This window comes from Sciurus vulgaris (assembly GCF_902686455.1).
Source record: "Sciurus vulgaris genome assembly, chromosome: 4".
Classification (NCBI taxonomy): Eukaryota; Metazoa; Chordata; class Mammalia; order Rodentia; family Sciuridae; genus Sciurus; species Sciurus vulgaris.
The window spans coordinates 162,095,617-162,118,967 of NC_136464.1; the positions used below are offsets into that span (position 1 = coordinate 162,095,617).

The 23,351-nt window shown below is 33.6% G+C and overlaps 1 protein-coding gene across 6 annotated transcripts in view; it reads right to left on the minus strand.

Moving 5' to 3' along the window:
* Positions 1–23,351, minus strand: part of PAN3 (poly(A) specific ribonuclease subunit PAN3) — a 161,868-nt gene that overhangs the window by 113,713 nt on the left and 24,804 nt on the right. For all 6 annotated transcript variants that reach the window (XM_079138575.1, XM_079138574.1, XM_079138573.1 and 3 more), the window contains exons 2-4: positions 12,890–13,011; positions 11,394–11,460; positions 8,780–8,850 (exon numbers count right to left, since the gene is read on the minus strand). In XM_079138575.1, the coding sequence (XP_078994701.1) occupies positions 8,780–8,850; positions 11,394–11,460; positions 12,890–13,011 (260 nt within the window). The remainder of the gene's footprint in view (positions 1–8,779; positions 8,851–11,393; positions 11,461–12,889; positions 13,012–23,351) is intronic.

A 23,351-nucleotide genomic window follows, 5' to 3' on the forward strand; every position in this document is an offset into this window, starting at 1 on the left:
CTTCCCTTTGCCTTAGAGTGAAACCAGAATATAAGATATGGCAAAATGCAATACTATGCTAAAGTTACTAAAATATTTAGAGTGGAAATTTGTTTCTTTTTTTTTTAAGTTAGAAAAGTTACTTTTGCAATGAACTATCACCTATAACAATGCTTAAAGATTTTTATTTCAGTTCCTTACCAAAAGTAATCATACTAAAATACCTACTGGTTTATTACCAAAAGCTTTGGCTTTTGATTTAACTTACATGTGCTTAGGTTCAATTTTTAAATTAAGCAGAATATCTTAAAAAATGTTCTTTATTATGATTTATTTAAACTAAGTAGTTAAAGAAAAGTAATCATATACATTCAGAAACAGATAAACATGGTTTTTAATTTGCAGAATTATATATAAGCAGAAGATGTGACACCTACTATTTGACAAGCACATGGCACTATACCAAGCACTTTACACTCAATGTATTTAATATGCATAATTCTGTGAGATAGTGCCTATTATTATATCAACTTTACTGATGGGAAAGTAAATCTTGGAAGAGGGTAAAATAATTTGCCTATACTCTCAGAACTAACATAAAAGTTAGGCTCCAAAGCTTCTATTCCTTTGGGGTTTTTGTTATTGTTGTTGTTTGTTTGTTTGTTTTGGTACCAGAGGTTAAACCCAGGGGCGCTTAACCACTCAGCCACATCCGAGCCTTTTTTATATTTTATTTTGAGACAAGGTCCCGCTGAGCTACTAAGGGCCTCACTAAGTTGCTGGGGCTGGCTTTGTGCTGAAGATCCTCCGGCCTCAACCTCCCTAGAGTTTGACCAGTCCAAAGCTTCTATTCTTAACTATGGTATCCTGTCTTCAATACAAAGAAATCTACTGCACATGTTATAACATTCCTCAACACATTATACACCATATTATTCTAACTAAACCTGGATCAATGTTCTTGAATCTAACTGGCATGTATAGAATCAAGAGAAGTAACAGCTAGAGAGTTCATTCAAAGAAATAAAATTAAAAGGTTTTCCCTACCCATTTTCAAAATGCAACAACAATTTGGGAAATAAAAGAGTTGACTAAATGTGGCTTAAAACTTAGGCTAGCATGTTTGTGGAAGAGAATTCTAAACTTATCTCTACTAATTAATTCCCCATACCTCCCTTCCTAGGAAAATAGGGATGAACCACCAGTAAGGTCAAGCTTTTAATACCAACTACACTTTGTAAATGCAGTGACCAGAGTGAAGTACAAAGAAGCCAACTAGCTAATCTCAGAATAAACTACTAGTTCCTCTGTTGACATGGTAAATGGTTCTATTATGTAAAGAACCAAGTCAAAAACCTCCAGAGCAGCTAGGTGGTGGTGCACACCTGTAATCCCAACACATAGGGAGGCTTAGACAGGAGGATTTCTAGTTCGAAGTCAGCCTCAGCAACAGTGAGGCACTAAGCAACTCAGTGAGACCTTGTCTCTAAAAAAAATACAAAACACAGGGCTGGGGATGTGGCTCAGTTGTCAATTACCCCTGAGTTCAATCCCCAGTACCAAAAAAAAAAAAAAAAAAAATCTCCAAAGCTATAAAACTAGACGACTACAGGCAAGAGTACTATACATTATGTACAAATGGGAACACAAATTACAGATTGCATTTTTAAATATGATAACATGTCAATCAATACTGCCACATGCATCTTTTAAAAATTATTTTCTAAAACAAATTCTCTCACTAGTGCTTTTGTAATCAATCAACAGAACAAGATTTCTGGGCAGTTATGAATTTGAAGAAATCTTTCTTAATGCAACAAAACAAATGGTCACTTCTTACAAAGTACCAATTAAAGTACAGAAAGTACACGGTTACATACTCTTTCATTACAATAAAAATTAGTATTTCCAAAGCATATCTTCATTTCAACACAATCCTAGAAAGCCAATCTGTAATATCTTTACTAAACAGAAAAAGAAACAACTCTTCCAAACTTCAGTCTTTTTCTATAGGAACTGTCACACTGTTAAACAAGTTTCAACTAAATGTTACTTGCATACTATAAGAAAAGAACAGACCCAGACTACAGATAAACAGGAAGAACATTTAAATCTATTAAAAAGTACAGAGAGAACATAGCTGATTTGTTAAAGGGAGTTGATTACTATAGATCATTACCAATAAACACAACAGTGAATTCAAATTAATTACATAAAAACAATGACAGCTTTTTCTATTTGAAATTACTCATCAGATTGGGGACCAGTTTATTTATATTGATATTTTAATAAAAAATGAGCATACTATTTTGTTCACAAAAAATGTGTTAGCATGACATTTCAAAACTGAGAGCATCAATTACCTGTGAAACTCAAGACCAAAAACAAAATGTAAGGGGAGATTACAAAATCTAATCAAACAAGTTTAAACCTCTAATATACAAAAACCACAATGAACTAAATAAAAGAATATCCCAATAGAAAAAAAAAAAAAAAAAAGTGAACAAACACCAATAGTCTATAAACGTAAAAGAGAAGTTCGACAACACAAATAGTCAAACATAAATGAGATTTTCTGCCTACAACATTACAAAGATATAAGATATCTATCTCAGTATTTTTAAGAATATAGAAAAAAACAGTACCTATGGTTAAGAATATATGATTTGTGCCACATTTCTGAAAGATGGTCTGTCAATTATCAAAATTGTGTATTATTGTCTCAGAAACTGAGCTGATAGAAATGTATACTGAGACAGGGATGGTGGTGCACATCTGTAATCCCAGCAGCTTGAAGTTGAGGCAAGAGGATCACAGATTCAAAGCCAGCCTCAGCAATTTAGCAAGACACTAAACACTTCAGTGAGACCCCATCTCAAAATAACAAACAAGAGGCTAGCAATGTGATTCAGTAGTTAAGTACCCCTGGGTTCACTCCCTGGTACCAAAAACACAAAAAAGAAGAAAGAAAAAGAAAATTTATACTGAGATAACATGTAACTGGAAATGAAGCAGGGATAAGGTTAATCAATGTTTTATACTCTCTTCTCAGTAACCTCTCTCCATTATCTCTTTTTCACCTTATTAAAAAACTCAGTAATCTTACTCTTCCCTATATTATGGAGATATTTTTGCTTTCCTCTGAAATGTAAGTATATATTATCTATTTTATTTTAGGTACATTACTTGATTTCTCAAAACTTTCACTTCCCAAAATGAGAACACAAACTCTCACAAAGGAGATTAGATGTTATAAAATATTTATTTTATGAAAGAATTACTAAAGGTTACCGTATTACCTGGAAGAGATTCAGAAAATCATCGTCGATATAAATAAAATAAAGTTTCTATCTATGTGCCATTACATCACAATAAAACCCAATGGAATTTCATCCCATTTGGAGTACATGTTTGAAAAGCCAACAATAAGCTTCTGAGGAAAGCAAAAAGAAAAAAAAAAAAAATTAATGTTAGGAGAAGTGAGGCCTGAACACCTCAAGGCAGATATTCCCAGAGAACTACATAACTCCCACTGGGCAATTTTAATATAGCTTGATCCAGACTTAGTAGCAAAAGACATTTTTAATTTCTAAGCAAGGCTTAAAACATTTAGCCAACACCATATATTACTAAACTATCAATAAAAGCTACCATTTATTGTGTACTTCTGTGCCAGGCAACATATCCCATTTAGTTCTCAAAACAACTACACATAGTAGGTACTCATTTTGCAAATGAAGAAACAAAAAGGTTTAACAAGTGAAAGTAATAAATGATAATCAGTGGAAAAGTAGAGATTTAATTTCAACCCCCTTGCATCAGATTCCAAACTCTAAAACCTCAGCCATTATTCAAAACTACTGGCTGAGTACTATTCCTAATGTTTGCTCTTTGAGAGAGAGATGAGGTTCTGAATAAGCTACAGACAGGAATCACAATGGTGCTCCCCTGTCTGGGAAAGTGGACTCCACTGACACTACCACTTTCCACACAGGACCCATATGTATGTTTCTAAGTCCAATACCTTGCCTCCATCTGGCTCAAGCTGGGACAGTACATATTCCCACAGTCTGGCAAATGGAAGTGAATGAAAGTTTAGTGACTCAGTAAAGAGTAGCTTTGAGTATATCAACTTAGAATGCCAAACACGATTTTTCTACAGAAACATTACTATACAATATTCATGGGTAAAAGACTAAATGACATAATAAACTGATGTAGCTGACTGGAAACCTAAATAGCAAGTAAAATATCAATTCTTTAGTAGGAGACATAAAGAACTTAAAAAATGACTGTTTTACAAATGAAGCTTCAGACTGGAATTTTCTTTTAAGTTTCAGTTATTTTTCATCATCTTTTCCATTTTCTCCTTTTTTATTCTCCTTGAGATCAATAATTGGTTTGATGTGCCAAAAGACCAAACAATCAGCAGGGCTAAGAAAGAATTTATATTCCAAACTGTCAATGTTATAATCCTATTAATTTCTCCAAATTTATCTTTATTCACAAAAGAACTCTAGTAAATTCAGGTTCACTGTTATTCCATATTTGTTGCCTTGAGTAAAAATAATGTAAAAGTTATCTTTCAGACACTTTAGAACAAAATGTCAACTTAATCAGAAATCAAAGTATTTATCCTTGGTAAGTTTAGAGATGGTAGAGAGGAGGGAAGGATGTTCTTAAGATAGAGAACAATATAAAGGGGGACCCAAACTAGGTTCAAACAGGAAGAAAGAAAGCAGAGAAATACTGCTAGCAAATTTTTCTCTCAAGCAGATAAACCAGAACTGGGCCTCCAACATTCACATCTCCTCAAAAGTAAGTCACAGCAAATAAGCCAACTCCCTTTGGTTCCACTTTTCTCATCCTAAAGAACTTTAAAATCAAGAACGGAAGTAATAAACATACTTCAGAAATCCTTGCCTCCTGAACCCAAAGAATTTGTTATTAAAGCCTAAAAACACTGATGAAATTGAAAGTCTGTTAGTCCACTATTAGAAACATGTTGCACATGTGTAGGATAGTTGCATATAAAGTAAGCCAACCAAAGAAATGTAAATAACAAGCACCTTTGGGCGTGGGGTGGAAGGAGAACTGAATAGGAAATTGACTAGGTGAATAAAAAAAGGTAAGATCACTAGATCAGAAAAACACTAAAAGAGAAAGTAAGAGTGGTAGACAAAAAACATGAAGGCTTCTCATTTGCCTAGGATTTGCATCAATCCTATGCAGTGGTCTTCAATCACTTCATTTATGAATATCTGAATTTCAACACCCAACGTTGTTAAAGACATCTGTTCCAAATAGATTTCTTACTTGTATTTTTACTGCTTTGTGTAGATCACATTTCTGATTCATAGAGGCCATCAAGTCTTTCTTTTCATACAAGTCTTCTCATATCACTGCTCTGCTTTAATTTTATCTATCATGTACTAAGGTTTCCTCATGTATTCATTTCTGGTGTATTAACTCTCATTTTAAATGAAACTCAGTCATTCTTAGTGTTTTGGAGAGCTTACTTCTCCCACAGAATATGAAGTTACAATTCCAAATTCTTCCACCATCATTCTTGGCCAAGAATAATTATAAACATTTTTCAAATTATGGATTTTTATCTGTAAAATTATGCTAATGTGGGAAATAAAAGAAAAAAATCAGTGCTTATCAAGCACTTTATATCATGGTTCTATAATTTTATAAAATAAAATTAATTACTAGAAAAATGATCTTATATCTGGATGGCAAAGTATTATCAAGTTATTATAAAAGGTTCTAAACATTTATTTCCTCCTTATAAGCAGATAATGAATCATGAACTGAGACTAGCAGAGTGCCCTAACACTTATGTTCTCAATACACAACCTTTCAGAAAGTTTTTCACAAACCTATTAACAAGACAACCCAGATGAATGGCTATGAACCTGTTTGTACTGTTTTTCACATCCCACATTTTACTTCAACAAGATCCTAAAGATACTAAAGCCCTCAACCACATTTTCTTAGCTTATTTATGACACTCTTAAAAAAAAAAAAAAAGAAAAAAAGAAAATTATAGAGTTTTCCTAAAGCTCCTACCACTATGACTTGTAATTAAGCATACCTTCTGCCTAGTTATCTTAACTTCTCCATGTTCCTCAATACTCAAAAAACCCAAGTCAAAACATTTTTTGTCAATAAATTTTCTTGGATCTGGAGAATTCTCTGCTACTTTGAAATCACAAGACATTTAAATTGGCACTAAGTAAATTGGCTGCTGTGTAAATATTCTGTAGTAGGTTCATTTATTACCTCTGCAATTAGATTTGAGGGCAACAGGAAAAATATCAGTCCTTTTTTTCTCCCCCAATTTTCCATATATCACAGAGTAAAACTACATACAGTAAAAAGATACTTGATTGATTTGATCCCAATATGTCACATACCCTATAGGCAAAAAAACACAATAGCAAGCCCAGGAATTAGCTAACTGGAATTTTTAGAAACTAATTCACCTCACAAAGTGAGAACTGGTGCTAAGTATGAGCTAACCACCTGTTACAAAATATCACTGAGTAATCATGGTAGCCTGCTTAGACAAACCTAGAGTTATAATTAAAATTTATATAAATTTTTATTTTCTCTAAAAATTACATAATTAAACAAACATTATGAAGTGCTACAACAAAAGACAAATAGGCAGTCTCCATGACAGACACTGACAATGTACAACATGCAATGTTCTTATTGCCAAGAATACTTCAACACCATTAGATTTTACACCTTCTTAACTTACTCATTAACAATTTAAAAACACAAGCAACATTTATTCCCACAGATAACACATAATACAGTCCACTATTGGAAAAATTCACCATGTCCTTAGACTAGAAACTATTTTTAAATGAGAATGTCAAGAACTATGAATTTCGAGGTAAAGACTGACATGTGAATGCTTTCAATTTAAACAAACACTGAGTTTCAGAGATGAAAGACACCAAAATTATTTAGGACATGTTTATCATCACATAGATAAACATAATTACAGCCCAGAAAGTTAGTCCAAGGTTACAAAGTTCAGAGAGCCAGGACCTTAAAAATCACAGCAGATGCTCATTTCCTATATTAGTCTAATTCCATTAAGATATATCCTAATATCTTTCCAAATAGGGAGACCACATTTGTAGTAACATTTCCTTTATTATTTTTCTCTAAAGTAATTTTTTAAAAAGGCAATGTATCTTCCCTTTTCTCATCTCTAGTGATTTTCACTACTTTCTCAGAAATAAATGTCAGCAGCTCTAAGTCATGTATTTCAACTTTAAAATATTCAGTCAACTTCTTATATTAGGAATACTTTGCTTACCATTCTAGTTTTGCTTTCTGCTCAGGTATCAGAAATACTACTTATTATAGTTAACTAATTATTATTTTTCAAATGAAAAAAAGCCATTAGAGGGAACCCTAAAGCAACTTAAGAGTTTTCTATTTTCTCCAGAAGAGCTCCAGATAACTTGATTTCAGATTATATCTGCTTATAGCATTTTATTGTTCATTTCCATATTAACAGGTTTTGTCTACTGTCCTCTCACAATGGATCTGTTTGTATCCTATTCTTTTCCACTTCTAATATATGGAATATTTAGAAACTAAACATTCTCAACTTGTGAGAAAAGCATGTAAAACAAGAATAAATTTATTCTTGATGAGACATCTAAGAAATGTAACTATTAAACCCATAAATTTTAATCTATCAAGTCTAGCTTCTTAAAATGTTTTCTAATTACCTTCTTGTTCTCATCCATGTCTCAAAATGGAAATATTAGGTACATGAGGTGTTAATATAGTTATACCTATCCCCATGAAATCTGTTTTGCCTTGAAAACATTCAGTCTTCCTATATTTTTAAAATCACTTTATTGAGATATAATTGGCACATAAAATGTATACATTTAATATATACAAATCAATGAGACTGGAAATAAGTATGTTGTGAAATCATCACCCCCAGTCTCCCCAAACTTCATCTTCTGCTATGCTCTGAGCAGAGTTTTCCCTAAAGCATTTTAAGTTCATATCACTTTTTCTAAAATTAATATTCTTTTATTTGGGATCTTTCTTCTATTACTTAGAAAATAGAATGTTGTAACTTTACAGTTATTGCTACCAAGATCTACAAGCTCCTGAACTTCTTTAGCTGCTACAATTTCTAATCAAAAACACCAAGACTACTTTCTCTAGATGAATAGTAGTATTCACAGGATCCTCCATAAGATTCAACTACATTCCAATCATTTCAACTCGTCACAAATTCTGTCCTTATAAAATATGAAATCTGCACACATGGCGTATTAACCTCAATTCCAATTAAATTTTCCAGCATGAAAAGCTTTTAAACAGTTGGGCCAATTATAAAACGTTGAAAATTTTAAGTTTGCCTTGTAATGAGTTTGTACTGGGGAAGAATCTTTGAAATTTAAACCAAGTACTAACTAAAGTTAAAACATGATTAACATGCCTACACCACAGCCAGCTATAACATCAAATTAGATGTTATCTGAAAAACAATACAATAAGATAAAGGGCAATGAGCAAAAATAATTAGCAAAATTTCAGACTTTCTCATAAAATTCCTCTATACCTTGCACAGAGATCAATGAAAGTTCATGTATAAGAGATAAGGAAAAAGAATAAACAGTAAGAAAAACATTTCAGTCCATAAAAGCTCTCCCCCCCCCCAAGAAAATACTGATACTATGTAGGTACCAATTGCTTCATCACCTCTAAGTTTCATTAGTTTCACCCAAGTTTCAATTTAACCTACCTTTCTCCTCTGAGAGATGTTGAGGGCACCAAAGTCATTAAACAAGGATGAAGCAGGTGAAGTTAAAGGATCTGGAAGGCAAGTTACATAAGTTTCCATACAGACAACTCAGGTAAACCCACAAATCTAAGAAATGTTAACTTGTCAATGCCTATAATAAAAATCATATTCCACAATAAATAAACTCAGTTTCTCACACACAGTGAATGTTCAAATATTTTCTGAGTGAATGAAACACAAACTGATGAATACTTCACTCAATTCATATTCAGTATATACCTATTCAGAAGCTCTGTGTATTAGGATATATCTGATTGAATAGGATGGGAGAAAAATCAAATAGAGAATAAAAGAATCTTAATCTTATTGTTTATGAAGGAAGTAATCTGTGATATAGTAAATAAATGTTTGTGTTCTTCTGACCAAATCCTAAGGATAAAAAGGGGTGGGGGACAAGTCAATCATACACTGATCTAGACTTAGATTTAAACACATCGTCAAGGCCTTAAAACCATTTACTTGGGCTGGGGCCATAGCTCAGAGCAAAGCGCTTGCCTAGCACATTTGAGGCACTGGGTTCAATCCTCAGCACCACATACAAAAATAAGCAAATAAAGTAAAGGCATGCTGTCCATCTACAACTACAAAAAAAATTAAAAATTTTTAAAAAACCATCTACTCTATAAACTATATAGAGATGATGATGATGATTATTTCCACATTCCTCAAAGCAGTGCTGAGGACCAAACCTAAGACCTTGGGTACACTAGGCAAGCACTCTACCACTGAGCTACATCCCCAGGCTTTTTTTATTTTTTTTTATTTTGAGAGAGGGTTTCACTAAATTGCCCAGGCTGGCAATTTATGATCTTTCTGCCTCAGCATTCCAAGTTACTGAGATACAGGTATACACCACTGAGCCCAGTTCTAGACCACATTTTTCTTTTTTTTTTTTTTTTATTGTAAACAAATGGGATACATGTTGCCTCTCTGTTTGTACATGGCGCAAAGGCATACCATTTGTGTAATCATAAATCCACATACAGTAATGTTGTTTGATTCATTCTGTTATTTTTTTCCCTTCCCCCACCCCTCCCACCCCTCTTTACCCTCTATACAGTACTTTCTTCCTCCATACTTGCCCCCCTCCCTAACCCTAACTCTAACCCTAACATTAACCCTTCCCTCCCCCCCTTTATGTGTCATCCTCCACTTATTAGCGATATCATTCGTCCCTTGGCTTTTTGAGATTGGCTTATCTCACTTAGCATGATATTCTCCAATTTCATCCATTTGCCTACTCTAGACCACATTTTTTCAACAGATATTTGATATTCTTACTAAAAGATAAGTAAATTATTGAGTTTTTAATAACAGAAGTATTAAATGTTTCAAATTACAAACAAAATCCGAAAGATAGGTTTAAAGTTGTATTATTCTGCAAGCAGAAGTTACAAATGAAATTCTCTTTTCATTTTATAAATCAGAAGTTTCTAAAAAGGTATGCATGAGATATGATGAAATAGTTTATCTTCATTTCTGAGCTTTAGTAAATCACACGTATCTTAATATTATTAAATTATCTGTGAAATGCTAAAAAAAAAGCAAATGCTCTCATTTAAAGTATATTTTTTCACAACATAGTATATATGTAAGTACAATGTAGATTACTGTGTGTAGACTTCTGCCTTCTATCTGCATGTTCAGTCTAACCCTTAATAAGAATTAAAACAAATGTAATATTAAATAACTAATACTCCAAAGAGAAAGAAGCTAATAAAATACTATAAGACTTTTTTATGTAATTTTCACATTCAAGATATTTAAAAATAGGAATGACTATATCATTCCACCTTTATACTATCTTGGATAACATTTAAAAGGCAGCATTTAAACTCTGAGAATATTAAATATATAATGCCACAAATTCATTTCTAACATTTTAGAATGTTAAAATATTCTTCAATATTAAAATATTGCTTTTTTCCCAGAGCATAAGATTGTAATTTCCAAATAGTGATGGAAATGTGGTAATGTACATAATGTCTCTCACACAAAATAATCAAGATGCAAATTCTTATTCTCATCATTATTTAATATTATTACAATTGTACTAATACAGAATAATAACAATTATTATGCATTTCTTTAAAAAATCATTGCTATGCATATTTTTTAAAATAGAACATACATTAAAATATCTGGAAATTCTTTATCTAAAGTCTTTAAGATGATCATAATTTTTAAAATAATTTCACTTCTATGATATATCCAAAAGAAATGATGCAGAGTATTGACAGAGTTCACTGAAATATAATCATTGTTTTTAAAAAAACAAAAGTAGTTAAGTAAACTATGAAAATAAATAAAACAATTCAGTGATTGAGAAGCACTCATTACTAAAGTTTGTCTTAGGTGATCTTAATTATTATATAGATTCATATGTTTATAGAAAAATGGGGGAATCTAAATTTTCATAAGTACCTGAGTGAGAAGATAATAGATAATTTTTATTTTCTACTTACACCTGTTTACAATTTTCAAAATTCCTACAAAGGGTATAGAGCTTTTAGAATGAGAAATACACACACGAGCAAAAGAGACCACATCTTACCATGGCCTGCATATGGCTTGGCACTGTCATTTAAAAGGCTTGGGGAGCTGCTACTATTAGTCATTCTCTGAAAAATAAAATATGTATATATATAACATGATAGAGAAACACAAAATTAAAAGTATTCAACCAATGACCACTGGCCCTCTTTGCTTCTTCCCTTTCAATCCATCTTTCATATTACTGACAAACTAATGTTCTATAAATGTTGCTATCTGAATCACAACTATCTATTCCAAAACTCCCTGCAACACAAAACTTCAGCTCACTAGTCAGGTAAATGTAAAGTTGGAGACCTATTTTGAATTGTCACTTCTATAACTTACTGGCCTGGGCAAGTAAGTTAACTTATAACTACTAGGTTTCCTTTTGATAAAAATATAAATTTCAATATCCACCCAAAAGGATGGAAAGTGACTGTATAAAGCCAATAAATGTTCCAATATCCTCTCTCAATTTGTATTATCCTTCATAGATGTCAGCTTATATGGTCAGGCTATTTATTAATTCTCTAAACAAGTCCTCTGCTTTTCCGATTCACTCCATATCTTCTACATCTCTTCATCCTGGAAGGACCTTCATGCCCATAAGTCCCTGTCTCATATATGACATCTAACTCGATATCTTGAAAAATATAAGTTAGGAATTCTCAACTCTGGCTTAAGTCTATAATCCTGAACTTAGCCACTCAACTTCTTATTTGATTTCTGCATAATTGAAAAAAGGGAAGGCCAAGTTCTTGGGGTTAAGTATGAAATATATAAGCACCTGAAATTGTGGCTCACAAGCAACTGAAAGAAGGTATAACTTAAACTGCTCATAAAAAAAAATCAAATTATTCATGTATATGGTTGTGCATGTTTACTTAAACGCTTATAATTCAAATGACCCTTAGGGTGTATATCTACATTGAACAATCTAAGCTTTTACATAAATAAGTTAAAATCATTCAGAAAAATATTAGCTTCCTAAATCCCTCAAAGTCAGTCCAACTTGAAATGTATACTAATCAGTTTTGCAAATATGAAGGCTACCCAGTATTATATCATAGAAACAAAAAAGGACAATATATACTACTATGACAGTTTTCCAACTTATAACACTAGAATACTTCCCAATTTCATTCCAATTCTATAAAATTCTGCTCTCCAATCTACAAAAGTAATGTATACAAATATGTTCTTGGCATTGCATCAGTCACATGACAAAAAAAAGTTAGCAACCAAGAACAAAATGGGAGAAAAAAAAACAATTCAAAGACATTTACATGCCTCAAGTACTGTGGCTTTAAATTTAAAAATTTAAACATTAAATAAAACAAAGCTACCTGTATGCTTCCATACACAAAGAATATTCCTGAAAGGAGACTTACCTATACCCCACCCATCTAACTGCTTTGTAAAACCTCATCTCCCATTTGAACAAGTTAAGATGGCCCCCCCACCCCTGGAATAAACTCCACTGTTTAGTGCAATATGAAGTCACACTAAGAATACCTGCATCAAGGGGTACTTTGTTTCTACGGGGCTTCCAAAGCCATTGACTCCAATAAAGCTGGTGCTGAAAAAGGAATCTGTGAGACTTGTATCAGTTAAAGCGCCTCCATCCATTCCAGGAACTGAAAGACAAGGAAAATTCAAGTATTTAGAGGACAAAACATTGATTTTGCTTCCCTGTTTCTAAGTAAGTTTTAAACTCTCAAATCTCTGCTAAAAAACAAGGCAAGAGGGGCTGGGGAGATAGCTCAGTCGGTAGAGTGCTTGCCTTGTAAGCACAAGGCCCTGGGTTCGATCCCCAGCACCCAAAAAAAAAAAAAACCCCAAGGCAATATCAATTAAGATTTGCTTGGCTACAAGTTACTAATGCTCCTATTGATTACTTTTTCCACCCACAGAAATAGTGATTTATATTAATCACCTAAAAGCCACCAAGCACAAGATTAAGAAAACACTTGCATTTCTAGTTTCCTCGCCATTACTTCTTCTATGAACTTGGCAAAGGGACTTTAGGATATAAACCACTACAATTCCCTGAGAATTATCACATGATAAAGAGATTGTTTTTCAAGAATGTTTCTCACTACACGTCTTTTGAAACAGACCAGCAAGCAGTCTCACCTTAACTCAGAAGTTAGGGGGATAGTCTGCAAAGATAGCAATGGGATAGGTGGAGTTCAGGAATACTGACAGCTCTGTTGATTTTAGAAAACACAGAAGGACTGTAGAACTAGCAGGGCAATCTATCATACTTCAACAAAGTAATGGAAAAGGTGCTCTGGATACTGCTTCCTGAGTACTTGGCATGCAGGTACTTTCTAAGCTGTTGGTTATTTACAAAGCCTTACACTTTACCAGTAAGCTGAGCTAAAAGGAGGGTTGCCCTTTTCTAGGCAGTCACTGAGAACCATTCCAGAATCCCAACTAAACAGCAAACTAAAAACAATTTTTGATAGATAGATGTAGGATCTCCTTGGAAAGCAATCTTAAGTAATTATTTTCCTTTTTTTAATTGCCAAAGTAAAAACATATTAATTTCCAAAATAAAAATATATTCTTATAATTATGGAAAGCTTTTGTAATAGTTCATGTTAGTGATTACAATTTCAGATGTGGCTGAAGAAATTATTCAGAATTACCTAAAGATTTAAATATGAAGATGTTAACCAAATTTATTTATGTACAAATATTCTCCTATAATAGAATTAAGTAAATTTTAATATATCCACTGAAGGATTAAGAAATAATTTAAAATCATAGTAATTAATGTGTAGGATTTATTTAAAATGATCCAGCAAAATGAAATAAAACTGGGAGAACAGCGAAAACAGAGAGGCAAAGTGTCAATCACTTTTGAAGCTAGGTGCCAGGGGATCATCATTACCTTTCTACTTTTATCAAAGTTTAAATTTTTCTATAACAAAACATTGTAGAAAAGAAGGATAATAAAGATTACACATAATCCTATGTGTCTATGATATTATGACAGAAATCTATCTTTCACCTTTGTCTCCAGTTCCTGGCACACAGATCCTGAAATTCTTATAACACCCTAACTTATAGGAGTGTTCGGTAGACGTTTTGTTTGATTATTTGATCTCTGATCCTGGTTCCTGATACAGGGCTTCTAAATTTCTTGGAATTTTCTGGTTGATAGGAGTATCTTTTATTCTAATGAGGTGACTCTTAGAGAGGGTTCCTAGATGGGAGCTGGTCATCAGAAAGACCAAGCCACTACTACAGGCTTTGAACTTTCAGCCTTGTCCCTCATCTCCTCCAGGCATAATCCATCATGCCTACATGATGAAGCCTCATAAAACGCTCTGAGAAGTGGGTTTCATGGAGCTTCCAAGTTGGTGAACGCATCCCCAACACCTTCATAGAGACAAGCTCCCACATGCTCAGGAACCTTCTACGCCTTACCCTACCTACCTTTTTATCTGACTATTCATTTTTTATGCTTTATAATAAACCTGTAAATGTATTTCCCTGAGTTCTGTGAGCCATCATAGCAAATTATCAAACCTAAGGAAGAGGTCCTGGAAAACTCCAATTTGTAACCAAGTGAGACAGAAGTATGAATAACCTAGACTATTTCCAACAGGTGTCTGAAGAATGCAAGATGGAGAGAGAGGAGGGTCAGTCAGTTTGTGGAACTGAGTCCAACTGAGTCCTTAGCCTGTGTGGTTCGCACTAATTCTGGGTAAATAGCATTATAATCAAATTGTAAGGCAGCCAGGTGATGTTCAGAGAGTGACTTTCTGGTGTCAGAAGTGTTGTGTGAAAGTGTAGTAGAAAGAAAACAGGAGCTAGTTCTTTCCATTTTTAGTGTAACCATTTACAATGTAAAGTGAAAAAGAAACATTTCATTTATAGTTTAATGATTGTGTGTTTCTACATACACACACAGAAGTTAGGAATCAATAAATTTGCCAAGATGTTAACAATCTTGTATTAAGTGACTGAAGAAGTTAGTCTTTTATGACTTTTCTATAGCGTAGTTATTTTCAATGATGATAACTGAAATCCATAAGGGAAGTTCCTCCATTCCACCAAAACCCTTGTAACATCTATTCTTCACCTTTTCCTAATAAAACATAATAAATTCTACTTAATATAACACTACAATTCCAGAGTCAATTTTTAGTATGGCATTTTTATTTCAAATGCTTTTCACTTCAAATACTTCTATTTTAAATGTTTTATTTCAAATCAAATTTTCTCTGTTCTCCATAGTTTACACAAGCTACAAGAACAATTTTTTGAACATGCCAGAATTCACATAATCATAATCTATGTCTTATCTTAAGAGATGTTAAGTTCCTTGAAAGCAAGACCCACTACATCTTTATATGCTCATAAGCATTAAATATTGATAAAATTAATGAATATTAAACTTGTCAAATGACAATAAAATCATCCTACAAACTTCCAACCATTTAATAATATTTTATCATTAAGAAACAGAATTTGTCTTGATATATAACCAAATTTCTGGTAGAGACTTATAGTGTATTAAGCCAACTTATATTCCTTTCAGATATACAGCTTTGATAGAAAAAAATTTTATGCTCCCTACCAGAAACAAATATCTACATTTAACAAAAAAGGGGGGAGATGGGAGAGATAATATGTCCAGAAACCAAGAGGTATCTTTTTTTATTTTAAAGTAAACATTCCACTCTTAGACTTGCACTCGAGTTTCCTAGTTTTAGAAAGTTACAATTTGGAAAGAAAGAAAAAAAGGAACCGATACTTCAAGAGTAATTTGGAATATCACTAAGATTATCAATATGGATTATGAAGATATTAATATTTTTAAAGTTACTAAAAATAGATACATGTTCTACCTACCATAACTCATCAGATGTTCATGGGATGTTTTAAATTTAAATTATATAAGATATAGCACTGACCTTAGTTACCAGGGACAGATAATCAAAAACTTTTCATTCCTTCAAATCTGTATTTTTATATCAACTTTAAGTAAACTTTATACATATCTACAGAATAATAATTTGCAGTCCACTTTAAATAAAAGTAATATTACCATCTCTCTTATTGTAACTATTATATCTCTATATGCTATGATCTGAATATTTTTCCCAAAATTCCTAAGTTGAAACTTTATTCACAATATGATGGTATTAAGAGAAGGGGTAAATAGTGATTAAATCACAAGGCTGGGAATAAAATCCATATAAAAAAGATGCAAAGGAATATATTTATCCTATTAAATAAAAATTACAAGAGGCCATTGCTTTAGACTAAGCTGTGGCACTAGGTCTTAAAATCCTAAAAATCAAATGGAGCCACTTATACTAACTTTCCTGACACCAGGCAGAAACCAACCTGTTTATTTCCAGGAAACTGGGATTATAGACACAATAAAATTTCCAGATCAAGCCAATTTCAACTGACATAACAATGAAGTTACCTGCCTTAAACAAAAAAAGCAACTTGAAGTAACCTGTTGTTAACCAGTTATTTTTATATCATCCTGACTCCTGGTTCCCTTTTGCAATTATCAGTCTGCTTTTTGTTCTTTTCTTTTGGTTTTCTACAGACTAGCTATATCCCTGGTCTTTTTTTTTGTTTGTTTGTTTTTTGTTTTTTGTTTTTTGGTTTTTTTTTGAGACAGGGTCTCGCCAAGTTTCCAGGACAAGCCTCCAACTTGCCATCCTCCTGCCTTGGCCTCAGTAGCTGGAATCAGTACCTGGGAATACAGGTGTATGCCACCATGTCCAGCTTTCTTCAAGCTTTTCTATCTATAAAACGAACCTCCCAATGAATTCTTATTCTGTTTTAAGGAACAAAATGCTACCCAATTCTAGAACTGAAAAATAAAGCCAATTTAAGATTAAACTAAACTATTAGAACTTTTTCCTTTGGCAGTCTCTCTTCTATATGAGGATGGAGCAACAACAGTCATTCTGAAGCAGAAAGAACTGCCCTTATCAGACGATGAACCTGGAAGCAACTTGATTTTGGACTTTTCAATCTCAGAACTGTGAGGAATAAATTTGTTCTTTATATACGACACAGTATTAGGTATTTTGTTATAGCTACAGAAACAGGCTAAGACAGAAACTGACACCAAGAAGTAGGGATGTTCCTTATAGCAAAAAATATCTTTAAAATGTGGAAACAGCTTTAGAACTGGGTGATGAATAGAGGCTATACACAAAGACCTAGTCTAGTGAGGGTTCAGAAGAGAAGGAAACAGAGCCACAATCTTCTCAGAGATAACTTAAGTGTTCGTGATCAGAATCTGGTAGAAATATGAATAGTGAAGGCTATCTTGATGAAGTCTTAGAGGAAAATGAGGAACCAGGTATTAGAAACTGGAGGAAAGGCCATCCTTTGTTAAAACGTAACAAAACTTGGGCCTGGGGATATAGCTCAGCTGGTAGAGTACATGCACAAGGCCTTAGGTTCAATCCCCAGCACCCAAAAAGAAAAAAAGGTAACAAAACTTGACTGAACTGTCTATGTCCTAAGATTAGCTTTCTAGAAGGCAGAACTTGAGGGCAATAAACTGATGTTTGGGGAAAGAAACTTGAAGCAAAGTGTAAGGCTGCTATAGGGTTTATCTTCACTGCTTCCAGTAAAGTGAAAGAAAAACAATTTTAAAGACAGAATTTATAATCAAAAGGGAAACAACTCAGATTTGGAAAATCTTCATTCAGGCAAGTTATAAAAACTAAAAAGGTATGTCCTGAACTGAACACCAAGCAATCGTTTTATAAGGAGATTAGTATGTATAGAAGGAAGTCAATTTTGCTATTCATCCAATTAATGGAAGAATGACTTCAAGGACATTTTGGATATCTTCTGGAACCCCACACCTGTCACAGGACCAGAATGCCAGAGTCTTGAGGTATTTGTTAATGGTATCCAGAGAGAGGTAATTATGATGAAATGAGGTCATAAGAATGGGGTCAACATGATGGCACTAATGGTTTTATAAGAATAGGAAGGCTGGGGTATAGGTCAGTTTACAGCACTTGCCTAGCATGCTTGAGGCCCTTGGTTCCATTCCTCGCACCACCAATTTTAAAAGAGGAGGAGAAGAGGAGGATGACTAACAAGATAATGTTGACTCTAAGTGATGCAATACAAACTTTTTAGTCTGACATTAGCAAGCCCTCAACAATCTGTTCTCAACTACTATTTCCTAAAATTTCCTATGTTTCAGTCTCAGATTTACTTACTAGCTACAAAGTCTTAGGTAAATGCTTATAAAATGGAGATGAAAAAAATCAATTATAAAATAAGAATCATACCATCTACCCTGCAAATTTCAATGAAGAATTATCAAAAACAATGCAAATTCTTAAAAGTTTTTTTTTTTTTTTTTTTTTTAAAGTCAGCCACAAGAGCACATGCCTGTATTCCCAAGAGACTCAGTAGGCTTGAGGCAGAAGGTTCACAAGTTGAAGGTCATCTAGGGCAACTTAGTGAGTATCTGCCTCAAAATAAATTAAAAAGCCTGGGACACAGCTGAGTGGTTACAGTGTGTGCCTAGAATGCGCAAAGCCTTGGGTTCAATCCCCAATATCACTGAAAAGGGAGGAAGAAGAGGAGGAATAAAGAAAAAAATCTTTTTAAACTCTTGAGTGTTGTGCATCAGTTTAGACTGTAAACCTACAATGAATCAATTTAACAGTATGTAAATAATATTTCAATGAGGCTAATTATTTTAATCCAGAGAAAAAAGTGGTTGTTTGATAAATGGAACTTCAGACAACTGGGTATCCATCTAAGAAAAAAGTGACTATATTACACCATTATTTCCAAAACATTAAAAACCATCATCTAAAATTATAATAAGCACATATATCTCCTACAAAAAGACCTTATAATAATTATAACATTATTTAACTCTCTTCTGTCAAATAATATGCTTACTCTATTTATTTGCTTGTTTATTTATTTATTTTGGTGCTAGAGATTGAACCCAGAGCCTTGAACATTCTAAACACAAACTACCACTGAGCTATACCACCAGTCCCTCACTAAATTCTTAAAATAATCCTATACTTTACCATCTACAAAAAAACTCAATTCCTACACACACACACACCTGGGTTCCATGTTCCAGACTCAGATATGATGAAAAAGATTACCTGGAGTTAGACAGGAACACCAACTTTTGCCACTTACCATTTATATGATCTTCAGAAAATAAACTTGTTTAAGTTTCATTGCTTCATCTAAAACGGATGTAATCCTATCTCACAGAGTTGTGACAGGAAAATGAAGTGGATCAACTCATGTAAAGTACTTAGCATCATATCTCTAAGGCAATCTTAAATGCTTTTTCTTCCCTCTTCTCCAGAAACTATTCCCCAATTATATTAAATTGTTAATAAAACCTCCACTTCTTGATAATACTGGTATCGTTTGTTTGAGAAAACAAACAACAACAAAAAGGGCCAATTCCTTTTAACTGTTTTATATTCCTATCTTTAACTAAGCCTTTAAATTCTTACATTTCTGTCTTATCTAACCATCTAAATTATACTGTATTTGTGAAATTTCACTTATTTTGATTAAACTTTGAGAGGTTTTATAAGTCAATAAAAAGATACAATACATCTCACTTCCAAACTTTTATATAAAACACCTTATGCAAATGATATTTTGTTGACATTATCTTTCCAATGAGAAATTGAGACACAGAGATGATGACAATACAGCAAGGACAGCCCCCTCAGTCAACACCTGCACTGTCCTTTACTAGACTGTGGAACAGTCACTGACTGAGCAAACACGGCTGATTGTGAGGTCTGTTTCAACAATATATTTAAGCTAACAATATATTTAATCTAGGTCTCATTTTCCTCCTGTGTAACAGAAATAATACCTACTTTTCAGGTTTGTTGTGAGAATAATGCAATATATTGGCACACCTGAATGACATAGGATATCCATTAATGGTTAAATTCCCATTAAATGGTTATTTTTTTATGGTTATCATCTGTATCCATTATTAGTTTATTTATAAAAATTAATCTATTGTTTCTGATGAAACACTAATATGCTCTTTGTATAGAACATACCAAGCACAGAGACACATGCCTATAATCCCGGCTACTTGGGAGGTTGTGGCAGGAAGATCACAAGTTCAAGGCCTGTCTGAGGAACTTAGTGAGACCTTGTCTAAAAATAAAAAGTAAAAAAGCCTGGGGTATAGCTCTGTGGTAGTTCAATAAAGTGCCCTGGGGTTCAATTTCCCAATGGAAAATACGGAGATTAAAAAAAAGAGAGAGAGAAATGCACTAGGGGAAATGGTCCACAGAATTTTTCTTTCTTAAATTTTAATATAGATTATGAAAAGGTAGGCCAGTGCATTTTACCCATCTGTTATAAAACTCAAAGGAGTTTTCTAGAAAAAGACTCAACTCCAAAGTAGGTGGCTACGCAAGACATTTTTCTGTTTGAAGGGCTAGACTTCCCTAAAAGCTCACACAACAGCAAGTCCAAGAGAACTATAAGAAAACAATAATAAATGTCTGCACTGTATTTCCAGCCCTTATGATAAAGATTTGCAGAGAGTCACAAAGGGACCAGGTCATATCTTCAATTCTCCATTTAAGTCTGAAGCATCCTAACCAACACTGTTGACTAGCAGAGAGAAGATCCTACTAATGGAGAGCACCAATCATGAGTTAAATGTATTAGGCATAATAACATATGAAGAGAAAGAAATACCTGGAGTTAGGCAGGAACACCAACTTTTGCCACTTACTAACTGTATAAGACATTTAGATAAATGTCCGAAGAGAGAGATGTACTAAATACCCTGATCTGATCATTATATAAGGTATACCTGTACTAAAATGTCAAACTGTACTCCATTAATATGTATAATTACCATGTGTCATTAAAAAAATATATAGGGCCTAGGGGTACACCTCAATGATCTAACACTTGCTTACCATGTGTGAGGCCCACGGCTTATTCCTTAGCACTACAGAGAAAATAAAGATATGAATTTGGATAGGCACCAAGGGAGAACAACATGTAAAATGAGAAACTGGGATGACTGTTTCCACAAACCAAGGAAAGCCAAAGACTGCCAGCAAAGCATCAAAAGTTAGGTCAGGTTCTCTTTCATATGGAATAGATTCTCCCTCATAACCCTCAGAAGAAAGCAATGCAGTCTGCAGCTTGATCTCAGACTTCTAGCTTCCCAAATTTTGAGAATAAATTTCTATCCTTTATCCCCCACAAACAATACAACAAAGCTACATCATAAAAAAAATTAAATGGGAATTAACAGTCAAGTTAAAACAAAGAAAACAAAGATGCAGATACTAAACTAAAAGTGGAGAGTGGGGAGTGGGGAATGTTTCCAGGAAAACAGAAGATCAGTGGTGTAGAGGAAGGGGATTAAGTCGGAAGGAGGAGGGAAGGTAAAAGGGAGGAGGAACAGAATGAAAAAGACCAAACTATCCTATGTACATATATGAATGGACCACAGTGAATTTCACCTTTATGCATATTTATGAAACACTAATTTTAAAAACAAAACCATAAGTAACAGAAGACAGACCAGGAAAATAGAAGAAAGGGAAAGTGAGAGAGGAAGGGAGGGAAAGGGGAAGTACTGGGAACTGAACTAGAACAAATTATATTTCATGTTTGTGTAATTTATGTCATCACAATGAACCCCAATATTATGTATAACTATAATGTACTAATTTTAAAAATGAAAAAAAGAGAGAAGAGTCAGGCAAGGTGGCACAAGCCTGTAATCCCAGCTACATGGGAACGCTAAAATAGAAGGATCACAAGTTTGAGGCCAGACTCAGCACATTAGCAAGATCCAGTCTCAAATTAAATTAAAAAGGGCTGGGCATGAGCTCAGTGTTAAAGCACTTGCCTAGCATGTGCAAGGCCCTGGGGGAAAAAAATACTAGTAAGTTTAAAAAACAAAACAAAACAAAACAAAAAAACCCTGCTCACCAAATACTAGAGTGTGTTCTCCATAGACTGTGTTAGAAGTCTGATCCCCCGATATGGTGTCAGAACCTAGCAGAGGGTGACTTGGTCACTGGGGGTACTGCCATCAGAAGGAATTAAGATAGTTCTCATGGACCCTGATTAATCTAATGAGAAGGTTATTATTAAAGAGCAAGCCTGGTCCCTCTCTGCTCTTTGGCTTCTTGTCTTGCCTCATGATCTCTCCCTCTCACATGAACTACTGCCTCAATGCCTTCTGCCATATGATGAAGTCAAGGGGATCTAGCGTATTTAGACATTCAGCTTCCTAAACTGTGGGCTAAATAAACCTCTTTTCTTTATAAAGTACCTAGCCAGAGGTATCCTGTTATAGTAATGCAAAACACAGTAACATATCTAGTAAAATAACACACCAATTTGTAATAGCAAAAACACTTTTCCTAGTACTAAACTCTTCAGAGAAATCATACAAGGGGTTTTCCCATATGGTACACTGAACACCATAACATCATCAACACAGTTAAAAAGATTCCTAGAATACTTTTTATACTCATTCTCAATAAAGTACAGAACATAATATTAAAATGCAACTTGAGGTAATTCCATGGAGCTAACAATATAGTTCAAATACCTAGTTTTCCAGTAATCTAAATCTAACCAGACCTATCTCTCCCTCTAAATTCTCACCCCTCTGCTTTTAAACATTTATTCCTGGTTAGGTCAGATAGATTAGACAAATATATAGGAAAAGTAAACAAATAGATTAAATCATACCAGCAACAATTTATAGGTTGTCGTACATGCACGAACTCAACAGACCTTTTTTTAAAATTATTTTTATTTGTAGATCAACACAGTATCTTATTTTTATTTATTCTTTTTTAATGTGGTGCCAAGGATTGAACCCATTGCCTCACATATGGCAGGCAAGTGCTGAGCCACAACCCCAGCCCTCAACAGACCTTTAGGATAGGCATGATTATCACTCATT